The sequence below is a fragment of the Liolophura sinensis genome, chromosome 9 (genome assembly GCF_032854445.1).
Source record: "Liolophura sinensis isolate JHLJ2023 chromosome 9, CUHK_Ljap_v2, whole genome shotgun sequence".
NCBI classification, from domain to species: Eukaryota; Metazoa; Mollusca; class Polyplacophora; order Chitonida; family Chitonidae; genus Liolophura; species Liolophura sinensis.
In genome coordinates, this window is record NC_088303.1 from 14,455,682 (window position 1) to 14,481,243 (window position 25,562).

General features: G+C 38.2%; 2 protein-coding genes across 2 annotated transcripts; one reads left to right on the plus strand and one right to left on the minus strand.

The window, feature by feature from the left end:
• Positions 1-455: 455 nt before the first annotated feature.
• Positions 456-5,296, minus strand: LOC135475837 (sarcoplasmic calcium-binding protein-like). Its single transcript, XM_064755777.1, has 2 exons — positions 5,145-5,296; positions 456-1,782 (listed from the first exon to the last, which is right to left on the minus strand). Exon 2 carries the CDS (start codon positions 1,743-1,745, stop codon positions 1,191-1,193), a length of 555 nt encoding a protein of 184 aa, XP_064611847.1. The 5' UTR covers positions 1,746-1,782; positions 5,145-5,296; the 3' UTR covers positions 456-1,190.
• Positions 5,297-19,546: 14,250 nt separating this feature from the next.
• Positions 19,547-20,104, plus strand: LOC135475624 (sarcoplasmic calcium-binding protein-like). The gene has a single exon (XM_064755555.1). It carries the CDS (start codon positions 19,547-19,549, stop codon positions 20,102-20,104), a length of 558 nt encoding a protein of 185 aa, XP_064611625.1.
• Positions 20,105-25,562: the final 5,458 nt, after the last annotated feature.

The window sequence follows — 25,562 nt, forward strand, 5'->3', positions numbered from 1 at the left end:
GTCTCTTGTGCCGTTGCGTACATTTCATCCCAGTTTGCCCTGAAAGTGACTTTGTGCATATTTCCGAGGAAACATACATCGACAGTTTGGCATCATGCCTGTCCGCCCTGAGGAGTTACACATTGACAGGTAGTTGGGGAGTAAACCGCTTATCGGACTGTCATCCGTAGATTGAGGAATTCATCTTAACTGTGGATTCTATATGTACGTGGACTGACTCGCCTTTGGAAGCCGGAATACTCCATCTGGATTTTTACGCTGTAAGAGCCGATAGTGGTACCCTTACATTTTTACACGTCACTAGTTTAGATTTGCTGTTAAAACCCTATATAATGCCCTCGAACATAGGATACATGATGCCCCTGAATAAAAAGTTTAGACGTAAGTCCCACAAATATGCAAATATAGAAACCAAATGGAGTAAAGATGTTTTATTATTTCATCAAATTTCCAGTGCGAGCAAATAAATACAGCAATAGCATGATGTTAAAAAGTCACCAAGCTTATACACATCTAACCAGAGCTACAATCGATTGTAAACATTACAGCTCATATTACAATCGATGGTAAATATAAAATACGCCGCTTGGACAATGGACAACTGAAAGGTGAGTGTAAATTTCGAAGTTACAATCGTGTGCGTACGCCCGAAAGTGTACCAGTGAATGACTTTTCTTGCCTTCAGACGAGTTCTACATCAATAATTCAGCAGCTATCAACCATAACAAAAATATCTCGTAACATCTTTTTGAAACAATCAAATTGCACACCCTTCCAAACGAACCGAAAATTATTAACTGACAGGCTACCCTAGGCAAGTATTTGTACTTAACATGATCGAAATGATCGTGAATGTTCATAATTATGGGGTAAAACTTCAAAGGTGTAAATAAATAGAGTGTAAATAAATTCACATATGTAGAAAGTTCTCGCCTTAAGAATGCAAAGTAATAACCATGCACCTTACAGGATAGTGCAGAGTTTAAACAAAGTCCGCCAATATGACGTCCGGGATGTATGCATGCAAAGGATTACATCAGCTTCGGCTTTACTACGATACACAGGAAAGTTAGCTTTTTGCCAAAAAAAACTGTCTCTAGTGTGAATGTTATAACTGGCTACAATGATAATTTAAGCTAATACGACTTCGTTAAAATAACAGATATCGGGTATGATAACACTAGAGTTCATTAATCCAATCCGTCAACGAGACAAACTATTCGATGGAAAATGTTTTGATCTTGACCAGTGACGAATTCCACCCAGAAATCTACCATGGTTTCCTTCTCAATACCACGGGCGTCCTCCGGTGGGCCGATATACTGGTACAGCTTCTTAGACGACGCTTCGTCGAAACCAAAAGCCTTGTTCATGATGACGAATTCTTGCTCGGTGATGTAGCCGTCTTTGTCCTGATCAGAAATGTCAATGAGTTTCTGATAAATCTCGCCCACGACCTCCTCGGCGTATTTGGGATTCTGCTGGTAGAATTTAGCCAACGTGCGCACGAACAGCTCTTCTGTGACTTCTTCCACACCGTCTAACCCTAGCCCGAACACTAGCGTCCCCCAATCCAACATTGCAGACCGTGCCTTAACAGCAGCCGATCCTTGAAGCTGGTGCCCTTCGATAAATTCATCGGCCACTTTATTCCAGTCGTCCACTGTGAGGAGTAAATCACTGTTCACATCCAGAATCTTAAACCAGTACCTCCATTTTTTCTGCCGAAATATTATCGCTGCCATATTAATCGCTCGGATGTTGAGCTCCTCTGAGACGAACCTATAAATATATTGTAGAAGCTCTTACTGCAAAATGAACATTACTAACAGCCCGTAAGAAAAGATACATGGATCAAATACCGACGAAAACCTATATGTCAATCTATTCAAAGACTCAATTATTGATATCGTTTTAATTTAAAAACATACTCTAGTTCAATATGTTTAGCCCTATATGTTAGTTAAAGTTATAATTTTATTTCCGCAAAAATTTGCATACATAGTCTAACCTTCATTTCTAAATGTTTTCCTTGGAGAATGATTTGATACTTTACGCTAAACAAACTTACATCTGTAATGTACAGGACAATGAATATAACTAAAAACGTACAGCATAGAGAAGACTGTTGAAAACATCTTTCAAAACGTTAAAAATATCCCAAATTTACATGTGTAGAAGGAGTGTCTGTTCTGGTTATCATATTCCCGGGCAAGATTTACCTGTTTGGCACGTGTGTAGTTATAAATACACAGGTGTAAAAAACCATCAGCGATTTGCCAGATATACCTCGCAGAAAAACAGTGAGTTATTTGTAACGATATGTAGGACATAATGTGGCAAGGCAGCGATGTAGCCATGTGACTAGTTTAACACGAGCGTGTAACAAGGCAAATACTTTACAACACTATTATGCCTTCTCATTTCACGACAAAACAGTGGTGTATGAACTAAAGGAACTCACAGTGTGCAGCAGGCACGTCATAATACTTAAGATGTAGAAACACATGCACCAGCCTTCTGTTTGAATTTAGATATTTTAAGGTAAGTTCGGAAATCTTTCTTGAGTAGACAAGATTTTATTCACTTTTTATTAAATATGCAGGGCGCGTTATTGCGAAATTATACAGCTATTTAAAAGGCAAATATGTCCTACGGTATTCACTTCTCTAATTCTGTGATATCCAATAAAATGCAATTAATATAAAATAAGCCACTGAGCTAAGGAGTATAAGTTGCTGCTCTATAAGCATTTATCTGAACAGTTAGAATAAAACACGAACTGACGTACATTAAGAAGAGGCCGGAGTTCGCAGATTACATGTGACCTTTCCCCAAGCAACTATCAAACTGTCATCGCAACTCTCGTTTTACTTTTTATACTGTAGTCTTTTATGGTTGGTATATTGATATGCCATTGTCAATACGCTTTCTTATAATATTGCATAACAATAAGTATTTCTATACACAAGTCAAGACGGCGTCGGTACACGCCATTCATCTGAACAAAGTCATTTGTATCGACGCTTTCCAGGTCACTGTTCACATGATACGGGTCTTTGGCTTAGTTGTTAGATGGACATAAATTTTGTTCAAGTGGCGTTGGAAGTAATAAATAAAACATTAGTTATACCGCGAATAGTCCTGCTTAAATCGAGGTCAATTCAGAAAGGCATGCTAATATTAGTCCTTCATACATGTGATATTAATGTGGTGCGATTTGACTGTTCAGAGCTAAGCTCACCTGTATCGTAGGAGGATGAGACTCGGCGGGAAATGGGATAGGATGGGTGTATGTGAATGGGGAAACCTATCACAAAATTTATGGAGTTGACACATTCAGGCCGCAAAATCCACATATGGTCATATACTGGCTGTCTGCGGAAATGATTGTTGGAATAACAAGGTTGTACAGTACAATATCTGGCCTGATTCATCAGCAAGTTGCTCGATCAGCTGATTGGTCGTTATGAACAACTCAGTATACATTTAAAGAGACAAAAACTAATAGTAAGAAGATACTTTGCAACGGTGGACACCATGATGGTGTGGTCAGACTGTTGTAATGTAAAAGACCGCAGAATGGAGAGTAGAATCGGAGTAGCGACCACAGCATGTTAGTTGGCAAATGGTCACACGACTGGTGACATTCTGCTCCTTATCTATTTACGGTTTACGGTTGTATTCCAACGGTTCTTGTAAATACTTAAATAGTAGCATCTTAGTCGCACCACTGCATCAGGGCTTCAACATAATTATTTTAAAAAACCAGTGATAATTGCAAGGTTTACACGTCAGTGGTCAAGAATTGCTAAAAAATGCGGTGTTGTCATTACAGAATCACGACCATGCATGAGCACCAACACATGCAGTCAGGACTTTCGGCTTGTCGGCTTGAATGATTACATATTTCAGCATGCACAATGGGAAGTAGTCCATTCACTAAAAATGTGCATATTCCTGCGGCTTGGCGTCTAGCTTGCGGCAATACGGTGACGTGTCGTTAAAACGCTCCAGCGGTTAGGGCGCAGTCTTGCCTGACGACTACAAAGTGAGGTAACATGTTACTTGTGTTTGAGTGACACGTAGCTTGGCTGTACGTTGGTAGCGCCAGTTCTGTGATTAAAATTGAGTTAGGTATATCATGGTGGAATCGCCACATAAGACATAAGGCACCGCATAAGGCACCGCGATATGAATTAACAGTTTTACTTCACGATTAAGCTGCAGATGCTCATTTCATGGTGCCCGTTTTGACATATTTAAATGAGATTTAAATGCTTACTGTTAAACTATAGTGGTGATGTTAATCTGTCACATTTTGAACTTGAGCCCATGCAATATGCATTAAAATGAATGTTTTAATAATATCTGTGTAAAATATGCCCAGACTCTCAAATTACCACATTGCACTTGAGGTGTGAGTGTTCGAATCTAACGCTCGCTTTTCGATTACAGAGGAATAATAAAGCGACAGCAGCAATTAAAATCGAATGAAGTAAGTAATAAAAAATGTTAAATTACATTTTTCTGCTAATCACATAGACAGGTATATGTGAATTTGTGTTATTTATATTACACATATCATCAAAACAGGATATATGGCAGTCGCACGTTCGTTAACACCAACAGCTGATGTGTTGTTTTCAGTATTATGTATCACTTTTCTTGTGAAGGTTGTCCGTTTGAAATGAGCACGTCTTAAGTTTCCCTATTTTCAACTTTTAAATTTGTGGGCGACAACAAACAGGTTTGGTTAACAAGTAAATGTCAAGTAGCCAAAGGATGGCTGTTGGTGGGGATAGGTTACTTTACCCTCGTCAGTCATTACGTTACTTTACCCTCGTCAGTCATTATGTTACTTTAGGACATTAGTATCATCAGCATTATATACCCCGTTAGTATAAAAACAATTTTCTTCTGCAGGATGCAGGGACAACCCTGTTAAGCTATTACAATGAACTGCACACTGTTGTCACAAGCTCGACTGGGAAGGGTCGAATAAGATATATGCAGCTTTCTTCTCATCGGCGCAAACACATACCGCCTGCTAAACTCGGCCTTCAAACTGCACTGGCTGTATGCGTGAGAGTCTGACCCAGTTCTCGCTAATACTGAATACCTTTCACGGTTGTTTGATTTACCTGGTTTTGTGAAAATCTCTTCTGGTTGTATCTCCACTCTGGCGTAGTTTAGTGAACACGATATCTTAGTTCTGTGTCACGTTCACCCTTGGTCCTATGTCGGAGACGTCTAACGGGATGAGTGCTTCCCGCTATTCGTTCATACATTTGGGCCTTCTGACATTCCACTCCCACAAAGACCTGCGACAAGCGGAACGACGCTATCGTCACATCTGCAAGTGAGACTGTTCACTCACTTCACTGCACAGGTCAGTCGCTAAACGCCTTTTATTTATGTCCTGTTTTCTTTACAGATACTAAGTTTTCTTTGAGAAAAAAATCATTCTTAGTATTTATGAAGTAAATTAAAATACTTGTAACTCTGTGAAAAATCCTTGTGATCACGATTAAACTGCAAACTATTTTACGAGTAGTAATTCGCCCAAATCATTGTGCCACTTTTTGCGGCAGAGATAGTAAAGATCTTACACGGGTCTGCTATGGAGAACAGCATGAATTTCCGCGACATCCTGAAGTTGAACGGTATTCACATTTGACATTAAAACTCGGCCGTTGTTAACGAACTTGTTTGCCAACTTTTCCTCACAGGCTACAGAAGATTTAAAGGCGCGAGAGAAAAAACAAGCCAAGGGAACAGAGAAAGTTTTTCTTGTGAGAGGCGTAATAAATTTCTTTCCTCACAACTTGATTCTCAGTGAAACGACAAAAACATAGTTTTGGGCAAATTAATTTGTACCAGTCTCTTCACATACTATGAAAACGCAGCTGTACATGTATGTACAATACTATTTTAGACAATAATGCAAGTGCCCATTACTGGTAGATGTATGTTTTGTAATTATTTCCCTGTGATTGCAGTATAGTGTACATGCTGTTAATAAACCGCTTCGGTGGCTTAATGATTAGCGTTAGCCTCGAAGTCGGAAGACCTGAAATTAAGCGCGGGTCGAGTCATACCAAAGACTTTATAAATGATACTTGTTGCTGCCCTGCTTAGCAGCAGGGCAAGACAAGAGCAAGGAAGCAGGACTGGTTTGTGTCAGTGTAGTGTGACGGGGTGGTTGTAGTGTGACTGGGTGGGTGTATTGTGACTGGGTGGGTGTATTGTGACTGGGTGGGTGTAGTGTGACTGGGTGGCTTGTCTTGTCAGGTACGTGTCTGCGGTATGATACTTCAGTGGCAGGAGCACTTTCGCGGCATGGACTGGCCTTGCCCCAAGAAGACACAGTGTACGTACATACAAGTGACTCCTTGTCGTCACATAACTGAACTGGAGTTCAAGTGAACACAACATACGCCCGAACAAATTTGTTTGTTTGAAACAACATTAATCTGTACCTATGTATTCACCAAAAATTAAAACTACACGTGGAAAACAATTGGAGTTCTGCCCCAGACACAAAATCATATCTATTTATGTAGTATATGTAGAGATGATGGCAAGAGGGTTACCATGGCAACGTTGAAAGTGGACAAATATTATTCAAGACACATCGTCACATCTGTATCAAAGTATCCACTAAGAATGAAAATTAAACACAGGAAAGAATAGTGTAGGCAGCACACAAAGTTCATGCCTAACTATAGAGTAGATATCAGCAAGATTTTCCATGACAACCGCGGAAGTGGACAAATGCGACACATCATCCGTGTATGTGTCCACCGAAGATTAAAACTCTACGCAGAAAATAGTTGGAGTGATAGCCAGGACACGAATATGGACGGACGGACAGACAGAAGAATTATGATACGCTCCTTCCAATGGCGGATGTATAAAAGTTGTCAAGTACGCAGCACACAAATATACATATACAGTGATAACAAGGTGCGAAAAGTTTTACAGGATTTTAACCTGTGAACAGGACTGAGTGTTTCCAACTATATGTTTATGGAAATGCATATTGGGGTTTCGGAAACCTGCATGCCTTACACTTGATCAAGAGGTTGCTTATTGGGTTTCTTTAAGAAATACACTCGTTTTCATCAATGAGGTCGGCTGTTCGATTCCAGCTTACGACTCAAGCTGGAAGAATTCGTCAATGCTTTTTCCTTATACACTATACATAGGTCTTAAATGGGCGTTTAAATATGTGGGCGTTTCAATGTGAATATAATTAAAGACATTCAGACAGTAAAACCAGGGAGCGACGACAGTCTGATAAGTGATAAATGGTCACGCCTACCCGGTGAAATACACCCTCTTGTCATTTTACCTGCAGAGGTACGACAAAACCACCAATGGATTTAAAAAAATGAATGTAAAACACAGACAAAAAATTCACGTACTGTGCATGAGCTATGTTGAAGTTACCACAACTGTATACGCAAACAATTTAATTTTTGTCCTTCAATGGATTATGACACCGCACATGTAACAATGAACGAGGAGCGAAATCCTTAGATAAAGCACATTTTATGATTAGACATTTAAATATTTACATGAATAGAATAAACCCTCAGGTAAATTGACAAGGGGCCGTATTTTACCGGTTAACATTTGCCAATAACCATACTCTCGTGGCAACTCTGGTTTTACTCTATCTTCTTTTACTACATCGCATTCATGCATAAACCAAGATTCTGCAGGTGAACTGAGTAACACCGAGGCCTGGTCCCTTTACATTTTTAAAAGTTAGTTTACATTAAATCGCGGCACTTTTTAAACCTAATTCTGCTTAAGTCATGGACGACACATGCGACACAGACGACAATGTAATAGTTGGCAAATGGTCACACGACCTGTGAAATCCGGGCATATGTTAGTTTTACCAGTTAAAGTTTTATTATTAGTCCCCTAGTACCACAACGTAAACAGAATCCAGTTAATACTACAGTGATGTTAGTTGCAAAGTTTTAGACGTCGCTAGTCTAGAATTACTGAAAATGCTGTGTTGTCATCACATTTAAAATGCAATCACATTAAAACCAGTGAAAAATATTTTTCACATAAGAGAATATGCCTGTGAGGGGATTGCAGAAGGCATTTTGTGAAATCAAAATGTATAATAGTGTAAGTTAAACTGAACTCATTTAGACTTACACAGCTACTGATGGGCTTCTTGATGCATAGATATGAGTCAAGTCCTTTATGTGCAGACGAAATTGATCAGAGACTTGCGGATCGAACAATAACTACACCAAATGCCACAAGAATTTGATAGTGTAATAAGGTCATTTTTTTGAAAATGACATATTTATTAAGGATTTAGTTACAGAAAAAGTAAAAATAGAAATGAATTTAGTATTTCAAAATTTGGAAATGAAATGAAGTTAGAATCTGCAAAAGGTGCAAAATGTATAATAGTTTTTGCGAACACGAGTCGTGATAAAGTCCCTTCCAGCCATCAAATATGTCAGACAACGTTTTTTATTTACTGGTTTCTTTGTGAATTTGGAGGAGTGAAAACTCCTCAGTGATACACATTTTATTTTTTCATAATATGGGAGTGCGAGTTTCGAGTTCATTTATCGCTAAAGGTAAAAAAGTTTCACTGTATCATGTGACCTGTCAGAAATGTTGGCAACTATTTTTCATTACATGGCACGAGCATCTTCAAAAAAGGTTCAAAATTAAGTTACAAAAAGAGTAGACAAACGACGGAGACAATTGAGGAGTTGAGTGTTTGTAAACATAACTTTTCTAAGGGAAAAGAGATATCTGTTGTATCTCTGCAATACGCTGAAGACAGGCGATCGATCAGGTAATTTCAACACAAAGTTATTAAACATAACATATTTGACAAGCCACATGAAAGAGAAAACGTTTTAAACCACTAGTGACAAAGTTCGATCTTAAAACTCTCATGTTGAATCCCCGGTTTGCAGTCTTTTCTCAGTGTCGGACGAAAAGTACCAACATTCGGATGATCAGCTGTATTGAGCGCCTTTTGATATACTACCTGCCAATTAGAGTTATCTCCCATGACCTCGCTCCAGCCTAAGGTGTCTCATTATCGTGTGATTATTTATTGCATGCGGTAACTAGGCAACATTTTAAGTAATTCTTGGCTAGTCTAATACATTCCTACTGATATTCACTGCCTTTGTTCTTACTTAATTGTGCTGAAGCCACGGTGCTAGAGGGGGTCTATGTTGCTACCAGTTAAGCATTTGAATGAACAGTTGTAGCAAACCGTAAAGTAAAATAAGCCGGATTATACATGTGATAACATGCCACGTTTCACACTCTCGTGGCTACTCTGAAACATAATGATAATAATAATAATAATCATAATTCGTAAATAACCACATGTAAAATAGAAAACAAGCCTTCAGATTTCTCTACATATAACCATCTTGAAAAAAAATTCAGTAAAGTGATGGTAAATTTGGCACATTAATGATCAAACGGTGACATTCTTGTTTCTGTTAGCGGATATTATTTAAGAATTGATAAGCGGATGTAATAATGACAAGAAGCTGGATTCACTGGTTACTCGTGACCTTTTGCTAACTATCACAAGGTCGTCGCTGCTCTGTTTTTACTGTCAATCCTGTACGTTTTTTCATGCTGCATTACTGCGTAAACCAGGATTTTTCTGGTGGATCCCTTTGCATTGTTTTAATGCGTTGTTATATCAAATATGATGACAAAGCATTTCTATACTTGTGACGTCTAATGTATTGCAATTAACATTCTTGTTCCCAACTTCTGCTTAAACCATGCCGCTAGGTTACTAATACTTAGGCATTTACATGAATACTTAAAAAAAAAAACCTTAACTGAGGTGACCTGACAAGAGGTTGGATTTCAGCGCTTACGTTTTACCCTACCAATTTTTCCCACTGTCTATCTTGTAGTCTTTTTATATCGTAAAATTCCCTTTGGTGGGTCATGATAAAATAAGTCACAGAACCACTGAAATAGTCCCTACCGTGGTCGAGAAATAGTGAGGAAGGACGGCACACTATACACTCAAGTACTGATCAGTGTATTATAGAAAGCGTATATAGTTTACACTGGGATATTAAATGTAATCTTATATACCTACATGTATGCTTTTTGTCGACACCGGTATGCAAGATTGGTAAATGGGTTGCTGGGCTATCATGCCGGTAAACCAAGAAGGCTTGTGTTATGTATATACTCTGGCAAACAGATCTCTTCAGCCCAGGAAAAGTCGTTCCACAAAACTTAAATGATGACAAAAATTTGAATTTAAAAACATCAGCAAATGAGCATTTAAGTTTGTCCGTTGACGTAAATTTCCTGTTTGAGAACAAACCAAGGTTCAAGGTCAACATTTCCAAAGCAGGCATCAGCTGACATGGCGCGTCCAGTAAAATGTTATTTTCAGCTTTTAAATCAAGGATTTGTTTTTCACAAAGAATCCAAAACGTTTTAGAAGAGAATGTGATCCTTTGCGATTTGAACAACTAATTATATTCGTATATAACGCCTATACGCCTGAACCAGACTAGCTCATTCCAACTTAAATGTTTCAGCAAGGCTGGAACACAGTTTGGTTCAATTGTGTGTGTCGAGACTTCTGTAAGGTTCAGTGTGAATAGATAAAGTTGTTACAGAAGTAACGTCCCACTTCTAGGCTTTCTGTACCACCCCATGTGGCCCGTGAATGTCAAGACATACCCCGTATTTTTCGACAATCATCCAGTCAGAACAGTTTAGACAGATAAAAAAAAATAATTCAAATGTAAATACCTAAATAGGGGTCTTGATTTCATAAATATTCCACGAATTTTAAAGTGATCAAGAGGTTAGCAATACTCTGTCGAATTTTCAACATTACTTTTTTCCCCGTGCATTTCCTACCATTATACTAAACCAGTCTCTTCCAAGATAATACTTACGCTAAAGCAGTTAAGATTTTGAGATGTCCGATTATACTTTTCGTAGATAAAGTGTGACTGTGAATCGTCAGACTTTACTTACCATCTATGTAAACATGTCTTGACTGATAAGCTTAATTTTTCTAAATAATGATGATCTAGGAGCTGAGAAAGGTAAATATGACAGCAAATAAGAAAAATATCCTTTCGGCACTTGAAAACTTGAAAAAAAATGGTGTAAACGGAAGAAGGTAGAACCTTCAGTCCTTGACACTTGACTTGAGCTGGCCAAAAAAAAAAGGTTGTGTAGGCAATTCACTATATTAATGCCAGCGCTCATGCGACAGACAAACAAATTCTGAAGAATGCAGCTGTGGGAATTTATAACCTTCAGAAAAATACCTTATTGTTCCTGCGGATAAAGCTCGTAATAATACATCTATTTGCAAGAATTATTACGGCCAAGTTCTTGTAGAAGGGCTCAGTGTCACTACAACAACAGCCGTAACACCAACATATTCTAAACTATTTTAAAGCATCACTTCTTTCTCAAAGAAAACATTCGTACTATCCCATCACATCGATATAACTCAACTTTACTGGATTCCAAAAAATGCATACATCTCCATATAAAGCTCCTTTATTACGGGATCGAGAAGTTGTACCACCAACCTCGGATCTACTTTCTTAACGAACGCACTACAAGAAACAGTCATTTTGGAAAACGTATTGTTGTGCAACTGAAAAAACAGTTCTGACATTAACTGAATGTGGATTCTTAAAAACTCAAAACGTCTAACTGAAGAACAATACGCTCAAATATATGTACAGTAGGCCTATAACGACATCTCGACTTTCTCCACTATCTATACAACACTTCCTCACACATATTTAATTGATAGAATTTCATCGCTAATTGTATGGGTGTTTGATAAAACTGGTCACCGCTACATTAAGGTCAAAGGCAACAAAGTCGTTTTCAGTTAAACTACATACAAGGGTTGCCATTCATGGGATGTTTGGTTGTTTCATCGAGTTGCTTGAGATAACATATACATGTGAAAGTCGGGGAACCGTATACCAACAGTGTTCAGATATTTCAATGGGTATCAATTATTCCCACTTTTGGCTGACCTATGCCTGTTCTCGTATGAATACGACTGTATGCAGAATCTATTAAGGAGTAATCCTCACCAGGCACAATCTTTCCAGTTCACTAAACGGTATATTTAAAGGAAACCACAGGACTCTCCAGATGGTACAATCTTATCTGGACCAATATCTGTGCAGAGATCAAAGAGGTTTCCTCTCTCGCAGACTTTACTACAAGAAGGATAGTTTTCAATGTTGACATCGTAAATTATCTTTACTTGCCCCAGCAATATATTAAAAGGTCTGCATATGGGGCGTGTACATTATCTCGCCTTGTAGCATTTGTTAGATCTTGCGTGATATATGACGATTTCAATCAACGTCAAAAGTTAATACTGCAAAAGTTATTGTGCCAAGGTTATTCCATCAAACCCCTTCACTCCAAGTTTCTTAAGTTTTGCAATGAGTATAAATCTCTTGTAAGTAAATATGGACATAGCGTCCAAAATCTCTGGCGCTCTGCTTCATGATTGTGTCTAATTCCGCTTAACCCGGGACTAGGGGCATTATATTCATCTTAGTGAATTGGATCGCTACTTTGTATATATGAACTGTTCAATCAAAGCCCTACTGAAATACATATTTAATTATCGACAACTTATATTCTAGCATGGTACACGATTTGAATACTGATTACATGTAGCCACCTAGAACATACCTTACGTCTTTCCTATATCATTGAAAACTGTGGACCGTTTCTCTTTGGGTGATTTCGTCCTAATTTCGTACTTTGTATTCTTTCTTAATCCTTTGTGTTTAACGTCGTTTTGGGGTTTGGCCTTGCGCTTATTTACCCGGATGACTGGTGTAGGAACGTCTGGTTCAACGCATAAATCAAAACTTACGTCGTTTTAGATAAAGAATTGGGTTGTTGTTGTTGATGGTTTTGGTTTTTTTCAGGTTGTTAAGTCACTATGCACTGACCGATTGCATTGTTTTTCCAACTTTCTTCTGTCCCTGGACTGAGGAAGCTCATAGGATTAAAACGCTTGGAATAACAAATTGATGTCGGATTTTTCTGGGTTTTTTTTAGTTTTAGTTGTGATTTACACAAATTTCGCTCTTGTGATAGTCCTTGATACAAACATTTTCAAGGGTTTTAGACACTTTTTAAAAGTTACAAAAAGAGTAGATACCTTGTTTCTCCACAATATACTAGGCTATATGTACATCCAGCTTCCTAAGCACATGATGCTTCGACACAAGGCACTACTAACCGGTATGCTGTGTGTTGCATTGGCGACAGTGCAGGCAAATCATCCTAAAAAATACTTATGGTTAGCCCGAAGGACACTAGCAAATAGAAGTTCCTAATGACTTACAGGCCTGTACCTGTGACTTATACATTGAGCTTTGGTTCCCCGCTACGTATTTAACGTGAATGGTAATGCTACTGTCCAGATCTCTTATTATACTTGAAAAGTAGAGGGTATGGTAAGCGTGAGAACTCAGGATTTACCAAATGAGATAAATGAACATGTTGTTCAGGGTATTCATAATACCCTGATATGGTATTTTACCATATCGATTCTTCACTTACACATATGGTCCATCAGCTATATAATTGTAAAAGTACAGCATAGTGACATCTTCTTGTCTCTAACTTGTCGACTTTTTTAAATCGCTGACTCACCTTCTTTATGGAATGACGTTTTTCTAAATTTTCCTTTGGCACACATCTTTTAGCTTATTCGGCGACAATATAGAAAGACTATATCAATAATCTGAGGTACAGTATTTCGGTTTTAAAATAAACTATGATAAAAAACCCTTAAAAAATGGACAAAGAAAATAGCACTTTCGAGATCTATTCTAGCTTTATTTTTTTGGGACAAAAAATATATGTAATAAATATATAGTGGAGGCAACCAGATTTATATTTAACAAAAAAAATGACTTCTTGTCTTGACGTACTTTAGTACAAGTCTTACTTTTATAAGGCATGTGTACACCATTTGGAAGCTGTATACTAGCTAATGGCAACACATATCATAACATATCATATCATTTTGAGGCGGAGGAAAGTTTCATCTAAGGCTTTATTAAATGTGATGGCATCACAGCATTTTGGGTTAATCTACTGGTGTGGCGCGGAATCCTTTATACAGCAATTAAAAACGCTGCATTTTATTTCCTTCTTGGGCGCGTGTTACTGCTTAAGTATTCACATGAATACTTAGAATAAACCATCTTAAGCTAAATTGGTACAGATGCCCAATTTCTCTGGTTACTAGAACCATTTGCTATTTATCAAATTGTCGTCGCTGTTCGGGTTTTATTGTCATTTCAGTTGTCTTTTAGAGTGGGATCCCTTGTACTGAGCAGAAAGAAAACGCGAAACACTATTCTTTGCTATCTACCAGTCTTAAATTGATAAACATTCTAGTTGCCTTTAAAGAAGTATTGTGTTAATTATTTGGCATGTAAGCCATAAAGTCCATTTCTCAAGACACACAAAAGACATTAAGTAATATAGACGTTAAGTGCTGTCAGGCGCTGCCTGTATTTCCCCTTTAGATCCTGCTTTTTTTCCTGTCGAGTAAAAGTCCTTTCATGAAGAACAATACATTCAACTACAATACATACAATACAATTAAACATGAATAATAACGTATTCACATTTGTTTCACAAAATTAGAATCAGGCGCTCGTGGACAGATCTGCCTGAAAATGTGTGTGCAGTTGTGGTTTGACCTAATACCTTTCCTTTATCAACTGTTGGTCTTTTATGCCTAAAGACCCGCTGTTAAACGCCTTGTGCACGGCAAATTAGAATTTGCCCTTTACATGTGGTATTGTAAAATTGTGTCTCTGACGTGCTCTACTCCCCTGAATGTAAAAATAAACTCATATTATCGATTTTAGTTCGGTATTTTAGTTGTTTTAATATGGTTTCTTTCTTGACTTGATAAAAATTACTGCCGAGTTGAGGGTAACATTTCCCAGCTTCCAGGACGAGAAAGAGCGGTGTGTATTTTATATATACTGACGTTTCTCAACACGGCTGTGATAAGACGGCGTTCAGCCAGATTTGTGAGAGTCTTGCTTTGTTTATAGAGTTTATTCGGAAGCCGCACAGGTGCTCTGAGGATCAGAGTGGCGGAAAATGGAAAAATCTAACAGCAGCTTAACATTGAGGGGGTTTTGGTCGTGTCTCTTTTATTTTATATTGCTAAAATAACCGGTGTAGGCTCAGGAATCAAGAAAATTTCCTCTCAAAGGCAGTGCATCGTTACCATTTAAATAAGTGGACCTAAAAGGGATGAAGGTATGGTTTGGTTTATTACAAACCCAAATTATTCTTCAAGTTCAATAAAGTATATACAGAGTTAAGAGAAATTTGCATTTGTCAATGATGTCATCACTGGTTTCAGTGGTTCTATGGAGCACCAAACCTTCCACTGGCTCTATTCACATCAGTTGCGGTTACACTTGGGCAAATTAGTGGCTGGAGAGCGGTTCCGACGTTTACACTAGCGAAAAGGGGTCACCTACACTAAGCCAGTTTTATTTCTGATCCACCAAGTTTGGTGACTTAAATTACAGCCAGTTCCGTTCTACGTTGTTGTTCCAGTTTCATCCTTATTAATTTCTGGAAAAAAGTCTGTCCTGAGACTTTCTCATAATTCTAATTTCACCTTGATCAGATTCCCCAAAATGCTTGTTAAATCTGTCTTCATACATTTTCCCTTACTTCTCCCTTACCCGATTTTAAAGTATCATTATTTTACCCGCATAACATTTCACAAGATGCTTATTTTAATTTCACAGGATATTAATTTCACCCTGACCTGGTTTTGTATGATGTTCATTTCGCCGTAACCCGATTTGACAATAAAAGTTTCCACTGAAAATTATTTTGGGTAACATGAGCACAATTTTGATTGTACACTTATACATCAAGGTTCATCAAGTACAAGAACTTATATTTCCAAACTGAACGGTTACCCTTTTAACCCAGGGTATATTTTTTACATAGGTTGAGGTAAGGCGAAGAGAACAAGTTCAATATGATTTGAAATCCGCTGTAAATATCCCCACACGTATGTTTGCAATACATGTCCTAAACTGTCTGCTCAAAAGCTATGGATATCTCATGCATGTGTTTCGACGAGTAGATCCATAAGTTTCTCTTGCCCAGATTCCCACTATATACAAATATATCCTGAACGTCTTAACAAATGAGGATGGTGGTGGTGGGGGATGGGGGGGGGGGGGCTCCATTGCTCCGTGTCGATTGCTCTGAGTTCAAGTCCAGTTCATGCTGGCCGTGCATGGGAATGATGATGAATTGTTTCCCCAAGGCTATGCCCGGTTTCCTCTCACTATATTGCTCGCCGCCGTCGCATAAGTGAAATGCCCTTGAGTACAGCATGAAAACATCAATCAGATAAATAAATAAATCTACGTTGTCCTCCCTAACATGCCTTGTATACTGTGACCTCAACATCTAAAGGAATCTCTTAAATGCCCTAATTTGTGAGCACTATGTCCTCAATATCTCCGAACTCCTCCAATCCGGACTTTAGACATTTGTTCTAAATTGCCCTCATAATAATGTCATAAGCTGTCTCCACAAAGCCAACCATCTTCACAAATATCTGCATTATTAACGGACTTCACAGATATGTGCTCGATTAGCCTATATTGCAATTAACATGACCGCAGATTTTTTACCTAATTCTGCTTAAGCCGCTGTGCTAGCGTTTAAGCATTTACATGAACGGTTAGAATAAAACCCTAACTGAGGTAATTGACAAGAGACCGTATCTCACAGGTTACGTGTGACCATTTGCCCGCTAACACACTGTCGTCTCTGCTTTGGTTTTTCTCTTTATGCTGTAAGTCTTAATTATATTCCAATTCCATAAGCCAACTATCACAGTGTTGTATGGTTGCTCTAATTTTACTCAGCACGCTCATCTTTTGTATTGTAGTTGTTTCTTAATCGGACATCAAATCATCAACTGAAGAGGATTTCTTAGCGTAACACATCCCATAACAAGCGACAAATGTTAACTTCAGTATTAAGATAAGCAAACCTTGTCACTAGTACCAAGACAAGTACTTCGTCTTAAATGCTATGTGTAAATGCTATCAAGACAAAATAAAGTCCCTTAGATTAATTTGTAAAGTGGAATTCGAATTGTACTTTATTTAATGCAAATATCGGACATGTCTTGTTTGATTGATACATTTTCCAAATGCGATACGGTTGTGAAAAAAATATGTGAGGAGAATATCTATAATGTTAAACTTAATTCTTTTTGGTGCGGTATGTGAGTGTCTTTCTTGACTGTTTTTAATACAAACATTTTGATATGAGAAGTCACTCTTAGTCTAGTACTTGTTGGCGACTGGTGGCCGTCCTATGGTCGATGTAATCGTATGCTGTTTCCTTGGTGATAACGCATTTCCAGAAGTTTCTAGTCAGCTCATTTAATTCCCCCGCCCCCCCCCCCCCCCCCCCCCCCAACACCACACTCACATACGTGAAAAGTGACTGCCACCAATAAACACGGTTAATTCCAATAAATGTAATATACCTTGTGCTTATGCATTTTGTGTGGGTGTGTGGTTCAATAAAAATGATGAAGAGGTCAAGGTATCCGTACGTAAATTTAGCTGACCTTCTTTCTCGTCACTGCCACACTTTCCTTGCGCGTGGACTATTTTAAAGAGCTACCAATAAGACGATGTGTCCACGAGTGTATTGCAATCAGACTTTATTCGCCTTTGATGGAACGCAATACTTACGTATTTTTGGTGACTTGACTGCCTGTCTCATTACCATGACCCCGAAGACCCTTGCTAAGGATCTGTGTATGCGCTTTGCTATTGGGTGAGTACAGCATCATGATCAAAGTTCCACTTTAATGCAGAATTTAATAACCTGAAGAGTATTAACTACAACCGCAATCCCCGGGTTTGTCAGTCCTTGTGAAGAAGTCGATGAAGCCCTGTAGGCTATAAGGCCTAGACACATGGGAAAATAATTTCAACGTCTACCTTACTCTGTGTAGGTACCTTGCATGATTAACTATAATTAAGACACACACATAATTAGTATGTGTAAAAGTTTAGCTTTATCGCTGAAGACTACATCCAGCTTTTGCTGACAAAGGTACATTTCTTCCCTTTCCCAAATCAGATACAGAATGGCCTGAAGTCTTGACCATGTTCTATTAAGAGGTTTACGCAGGCGCCATTATGCTTCTGAAGAGAACAGATAATACGTTCGATGCCCCCGGGCTAGAATTGCGATCCAGTCAACAGCTTAGAAGCACACTAAGTGAATGATTTTTTTCCACTGATAGTTCCACTGATGACGGATGCCCGTGATTGTTCTCCAAAGATGTAAAGGTATAGCAAACAGGCCACAGCTCAGTAAAACCAACAGCCTTTCCACTCAATACCAGATAAACTTGATGACTTAAACATACAGGGGAGCCAGCGAGAGCTCGGCGCGAGCACAGGAACGAACCCGTGAAAGGCTGTTGTTTCAGTGCACCATTCTGGATTTCTTGCATTTACAGCACTCTCGGTGAGTTAGATTGAATGAATGATAGTGGCGGCGTCTCTGCAGTTTTTCAGCCATATATCGTGGTGAGCACACGGTCAGTTGTACATACTGTGCTTAATGACCATGGTAATCATCAGCGAGAAGCCCGGCGCAAGTGCCAGTTACATGCCATGGATGTCATCACGCAATGCGGGATTGAATACCTTAAAAATTAAACATTTAATTACATTTATTCTGTCCAAAAAATCTAAAAAAGAAAAACAGCTAGTTTTGGTTATAATATTTAGTAGTGATCCAACTGGAGCTTACTTAATTTTTTTTCAGTGATTCCCAGAAACTGTTAATTTAAACGATCGGATCGGATGTCCTATTTTCTTTAACATAAACATTATTACTGAAATACATCCTAGTTATAGATGCGTATAAAAAGACTACAGCATACAGACAAAAGACAGAAACGCGACCATACCATGATAGCTGGCAAATGGTCATGCGTAGCTGGTGAAATCCAACTTCCCGTCAGTTTACCTCAGCTAGGTTTTAATTCTAACTGTTCATGTAAAACTTTAGGTAGTAGCAAATTACACGTTCCATTGCATCATAACTTAAGCAGAATTAGTTTTAAATGATGCACTGATGATAATTGCGGTGTCACTGGTCTAGAAATAGCTCAGTATGGCGCAGCAATTGACTGGAGATACTCATCCAGTCACGTCTGTGAGTAGTGATTAAAATCTGTAAAGCCCATCGCGCAATGCATAGGTCATTTCGTATGGAATGATCTAGTTGCCGAAGAAGCGCTTGATTGTCCAGTGGTCTTTGAAAGGATCGCAGACATGCGCATGCGCATGGGTCCTTCATGCTGATATTGGTTTCATCCGCGATGTGTTCAATTATAATGTTCCCATTGTAGGAATCCAAACGAGTATTGCTAAGGATGGAATTTAACAGTTTTATGGTCAAAAAATACCGTTCTTACTTTGGCTTCCTTGATGTTTACCACGAGGGGTTCATCACGAAGGCTACGTTTGATCAGATTTGTGAGAACCTTTGTAGAGTCTACAGCGCCAGTCCGGAAAAAGTGCGTTTGCTAAAAGCTGAGGTCCCAAAATGGTGGGTACATTTCCAGGATCTTGCAGAAAATGGAAAAGTCTCCGAACAGCGCTACATTGATGTGATTCAGTCTTGTTTTTTCCTGCCCACGACGCTCAAAACTTACAGGGACAATATGGCCCGAGCTTTTGGAATTATATTTGACATCATAGATGTGGATGGAGATAACTACATTTCCATTCAAGAACTCCGTAAATATTACAGCGCTTTTGGATGTACTGATCAGAAGTTTTTGAGGAAAGTATTTGAGGCGCTGGACATCAACCGCAATGGGCTGATTTCTAAAGAGAACTACATGGATGTTAACGACAAATACTTCTTCAGTAGGGATAGTAATTCTGGATGTGCTTTTTTGTTTGATTGGTCACGAAGTGGGGACTAAACTTTACAATTAATCTGAAACTACAAGACAGTTCCTGGTGTGCTCAGTGTCATTCTCGTTTACATGGTCACTACGGGGGCATTTACGCTAGTCCAGCACAACGAGCTTTCATTATATTTACAACTGTAGCCTCTATTTTCGAATTGTTTATTTTGGAGGCGACTCAGTTCTGATTTTGGAGGTGACCCAATTTCGAATTTTTTAGCTTTGATCAGTCTAAACGGTTTTGCGTCAAATTAGACTGCATAATAAATCAATGTAGGCTGATTAAGCAAAAGGTAAAAGGAGAACCATGCAGAAGGATGAAAGTCGAGCCTGAATTATTTGACTTGATATCTGTCGTTTTGAAATATGTTCCCACGGTCATTAATAGTCTATTGCATGAAGATAACAAAAGACTCTCAGGGCTAAAGATGGCAGGTGTAATTGGTAATATTCGTATAATTTGATGTTTCATGAATACAGCGGAGATGTCACAAACTTGTGAAATAACAAAAAGCATACGATCTGGATTGGTTTTTATTTCTTTCAGTTTTACCATGATGTATTAGCACTTCTTTTTGTCCTGCCAACAAGATCTACTTGGCTTCTGGCCTAGGGCCTCAACAATTTTCAGAAAATTACCAGTTTTTACGTTTTGCTACCGAGCAAGTTGCATAACTTTCTACAAAAAGTCTGCTTATAGTCACAGACAAACATTGGAAATTCAAGCAGCAAGTCAAAAACCTATATTTATATATGACACGTGGTATGATACAATATGAATTTTCTATTCTGTACAACACATCATTTTTTGACCAGATTTTTTGACTTTGCTGCTTTTCTCTCTGTGCTGTATGTCTATAATTATGTTATATGCGTATACCTATATAATATAAAATACCATAGTTTAGAGAGCAAATCTTGAGCAAAGACGCTATTGTGATAATTAGCTTAATACTTGCCAGTTGTCTATAATTGTGAAATAGGAAAAAATACTTTAACTATCTTTTGACTTGTTTGTGTATCACCCTTTGGGAAATACTAGCATCACCAATTACGTCTTGATCAACTTTTCCTATAAATTGCAGTGTGTACTTAATGTACATATGAGTTCCACAGGTTGGACAAAATAGCTAGTGCTGCCTCTCTTAACTATTCCGTTCGCATGAACTACTTGTGTTAAGTAAAACTTAGCATAAGTTTTAAACCTTGGTCGACGAGTTGCCTCCCTAGAACGCACAGCAGTTGGGTTGCATCTGTCACGTGTTTTGAATATTCAATCATTTTCTGCTCGTCTACTCTGCCATTTGGTATTGCTGTATTTGTACAATTCATACTGCTCCCAAACCCCGGGATGTTTCAAATCAGACGCAATTAAGATATGATTTGATTTGATTGAGGTTTTATCCCGTACTCAAGAATATTTCACTTATACGACGGTGGCCAGCATTATGGTGGGAGGAAACCAAACAGTGCCCGGGGAAAGCCACGACCAACCGCACTTTGATGTCAGGTCTTTCCATGTACGGCAGAAGAGTCAACATGAGCTGGACTTGAACTCACATCGACCACATTGGCAAAGTGGCTTTCGGGTCATTGAGCCGCGCTGGCACGCTAACCACAGAGGTCACCGCGGCCGCAACGATTCAAAAGTGAATAGCGTTATATAGTTCAAGCTGAAGTAGTCACATGAATGTACAACTTCTTTTTATTCGTAATGAAGACGAAAATAAAGAGAAGTAAAAACAAATGTATAGGAAAAACAACACTATTTATTAAATTGCAATATTTGTCGTTCTATGTTTTTCATTCAGTTGAACGTAAGCTATCCGTGTTTATATCTTTGTTGGATAACATAAATGAAGACTGTGGGAACATATACTCAAAACCACATGTGTTGCAAAATGTAGATGTACCCGACTAAATGCTTTCAAGCGTCCAAGTGGGATAGTAATAAATATAAATTCATGGACCAGTGTAATATTAAAGAACCCTGGTTTAAGTATGAAACTGACTGACTACAATAAAGATAAAAACAGTGTGTACTATAAGGTTAAAATCTCTTTTTTCACCATGTCAGCCTCTGTCTTGATCAAACGGCAGTATGTTCAGTACAATTTAGTATGTTCCCATGGAGACCAGATTTACATCACACTTGGAGTCATTTCACGTAGAAAGGGAACGAGGTTTCAATAATATAAACGCTCACACCTGTGTGAATTAATGTTTAGTCTAACAATGCCAGGTTTGCCAGATGTGCAAGGTTAAGTTTTGTTTGAAACTTAGCCAGCATGTGCGATCGTCATTGTCTGAATGAGAAATGTGAAAGATCTAAGTGCTACTAAAATCAGCTCTTACTCATCCTAGGTCAGCATTAACGTCATTACCTTGTGATTATATGGGTAGTGAACATCGTCTGGATTTTTTGTTTTGGTATATCCATTAAACCATACGGACAACTCGTATTGTAGATAGTTTTGTGTCTAACAGACATAAAATAATGAGTAATATTTTTTTCGAATTTGTTGAACAGGACATTGTCGTTCGAAAATGTATTAGCTAATACTGATATTAAGTCATATTATATATCTGAAATTTGAACCAAACCCAGCAATCAATGTAATTATCAAAGTACAAAGTGTAACAGCCACAAATTTAGTTCATACTTAATATACTGTTACGCAATTAATTTTGGCTAAGTGCCAAATTGAAAACTAAGTTAAATCTAGGAATAAGTCTTCAAACAGTTTTGAACAACCGGTCCTAGATATAGATAACAAATAAGGATGATGTTAAACCAGGTTAGTGACAATGCCGTGATTGACATCTGGCTAAAGACGATCTGTAAAATATTGTCACTTTATTCAGTTAATGTTTTTTCACTCTTGTTAAGAACGTCTGAAGGGAAAGAAAACATCTGGAACAGAGCCACTTATTTCCGTCATTTTTACTCCTCATGAGATCGCATGAAAAGAAAGACAGTCGCTGAGACAAAGACCCCTTAATTCAGTCATGTTTTTAACTCTTCGAAACAAATGAAGGGTTTCGTATTGTAGACCTCATTTAGCATTATCAGCTAACAATATAACAGTTTAGAGAATAAAACTGGCAAATAATCACGTGACCAATCAAATTAGTCCTTTTGAAAATTTCCACCAGGTTCTGAGAGTTCATGCAAATGCTTACATGGCGCTATGGCTTAAGCAGAATTAGCTAAAAAAAAAGTTAGTTTCAGTTGTTTTAGAGGGTAATGTGCATCACGCTTGGGTGAACTATGGCATTTCAAGGTCAAACAAGTTTCGTGCGACATGGGTTAAAACTGGGCAAATACAGAGACAAAACACTAGCGAAAGGTCATGGAAACGTCTATTCCCGTGACGTCTCTTGTAATAATAAAAACGTTTTTTCAATAAATCCAAGCCTTGAGTGCTCATTGCTCAAGTGCGCTGGGAACATTGGACATATGTTGAACAACGTGAAGCAAAGCGATTGCAGGGCGATAAACCCCGAGGCCTGATCCCACTGAATTCTTTTCATGTTGATTAAATGTGTTGATAACACAGCATTTAAGTAGTTCTGGACCAGTGACGTGAAACAAATTAAAATCACTGCACTTTCTTTTTACCTAATTTTGTTAAGGCCATGATGCTAAGGGGCATTTAGGTCTCCACTTTCTAAAGGGTACATCAAACGGTATTTTACAGCGAAGAATATGGTTTTACGGAAAATGAAAAAAAAATTAGAAAAAAATATCATTTTTGAGGCGCATTTTACATTTTTTAACCACCTCTCTATTTATTACATATTGCCCTTCAATGCTGGGATATATTCGGAAATGACGTCATCGATGAACAAACTAGCAACGCGGGACCAGCGAAGCGCCCAAAATTCGGACTCTTCCCCGAAGACAAGATTGTTTTGTGGGCTATCAACGATGGCATCAACACTACAGGCTAGTTAATGTCCGGACTGACTGTTGAAGATGTAGGAAAACTGTAGTTTAAAGCCATTTTACGCCCCAAGAACAAAACCGATAAGCTTTTTCGTATTTTTATATGTTAGGCTACATCATTTTCTCCGTATTAAGAAATGAAAACCAAGTGTTTCAGTATTCTGTAATAACCATTTACATGGATGGTTAGAAAAAAAAAACTTGACTGAGATAAACTGACAAGTATCGGAATTTCAAAGGTTACGTGTCGTCGTTTGCCAGCTATGGCACTGTCGTTGTTGTTTTGGTGTTCACTCTCTGTACTGAAGTATTTTGTATGATTGTATGATTGAGTATTCGGATTGAGTATTCTGTAACAGGCAAAAATCACTGATTTATTTCTGAAACCAGGTGTTTGACATATCCTGTATTCAGTTGAAGCGTATAAACTTCATTAGCCGTAAACGGAACACACTAGGGAAATATTCACACCAACTTCCAAACAGTCGCTGTATGAATACAAATTACTCTGCTAGCCTGGAAAAAAAAGTAAAAAAAATCCTGAAGGCTGGGGACGTAAAATGTTTTAGACGCCATATATGTGTTACCAGTGTGCAGATCACTGATATCAGAGCACAGATCACTGTTATCAGTGTGTAGATAGTTGATATCAGTGTGCACATATGTATGTCCTCAATGTCCACATCTTTACTAGGTAACATTAGAACAGCAAAATAAATATCTGAAATTCTAACATCTGGAATCATTGGTTGGCATATGGAATCAGAAGATCAACATTAACGTGTGATATCAAAAATAGTCTTTTAGTTCTTGACATATACTGAAAATTATAGAAAATCGGACCTACAGATTCTAAATATCTGATGAGATGATGCTGGATACAAGTTGTGTTATAACAACGAACATATAGCCACGGGCCGTGCCTGGTGAAGAAGGAAACTATCTGTTACACGACAATTCCTTATGAAGCATCTCGTAATGAAACTATGTGTTACACGACAATACCGGGTGAAGCATCTCGTAATAAAAACTCCACGTTAAAATATTTGTAGATTATTGTGGAACTTGCTGACGGCATTGAGCAGAATTCAAGAATTCCAGGCTTGTGCGACAAATAACGAAGAGGTTTCCCAGGACAAAACTTGTTTTCCCTGTACGACGGTATTACCATGGTTAATAATGCTTGATTTCTAACGATAAAGAGCCATCCCAGGATTTAATACAAGGCTTCCAGGACTTTGTAACAGACCGAAAGGAAAGTAGAGATTTGGCAAAAGATAACTACATTTTTTTAGCCAATAACCTGTAAGCAGAATCTGCAAAGAGAGGTTAATGACAACAAATAAATGACCCCCTCCCCTACTTGTTTTCGGAAACAGCCCTTTAAGCACCTCTGTCCGTATCAACATCTGAGTTAACCACTCCAAAAGCCAGAAAGTCACTTAGCCAAAGGGGTTGATAAAGATGAGAATAAAAAGAAAGTCAGTTTTCAGGCGCCAATACTGCTTTATAAGGAAGCTCTTA

Excerpts from the sequence above, each read along its gene's own strand:
- LOC135475837 (XM_064755777.1), bottom strand. The coding sequence starts at position 1,745 with ATGGCAGCGATAATATTTCGGCAGAAAAAATGGAGGTACTGGTTTAAG.
- LOC135475624 (XM_064755555.1), top strand. The coding sequence starts at position 19,547 with ATGGAATTTAACAGTTTTATGGTCAAAAAATACCGTTCTTACTTTGGC.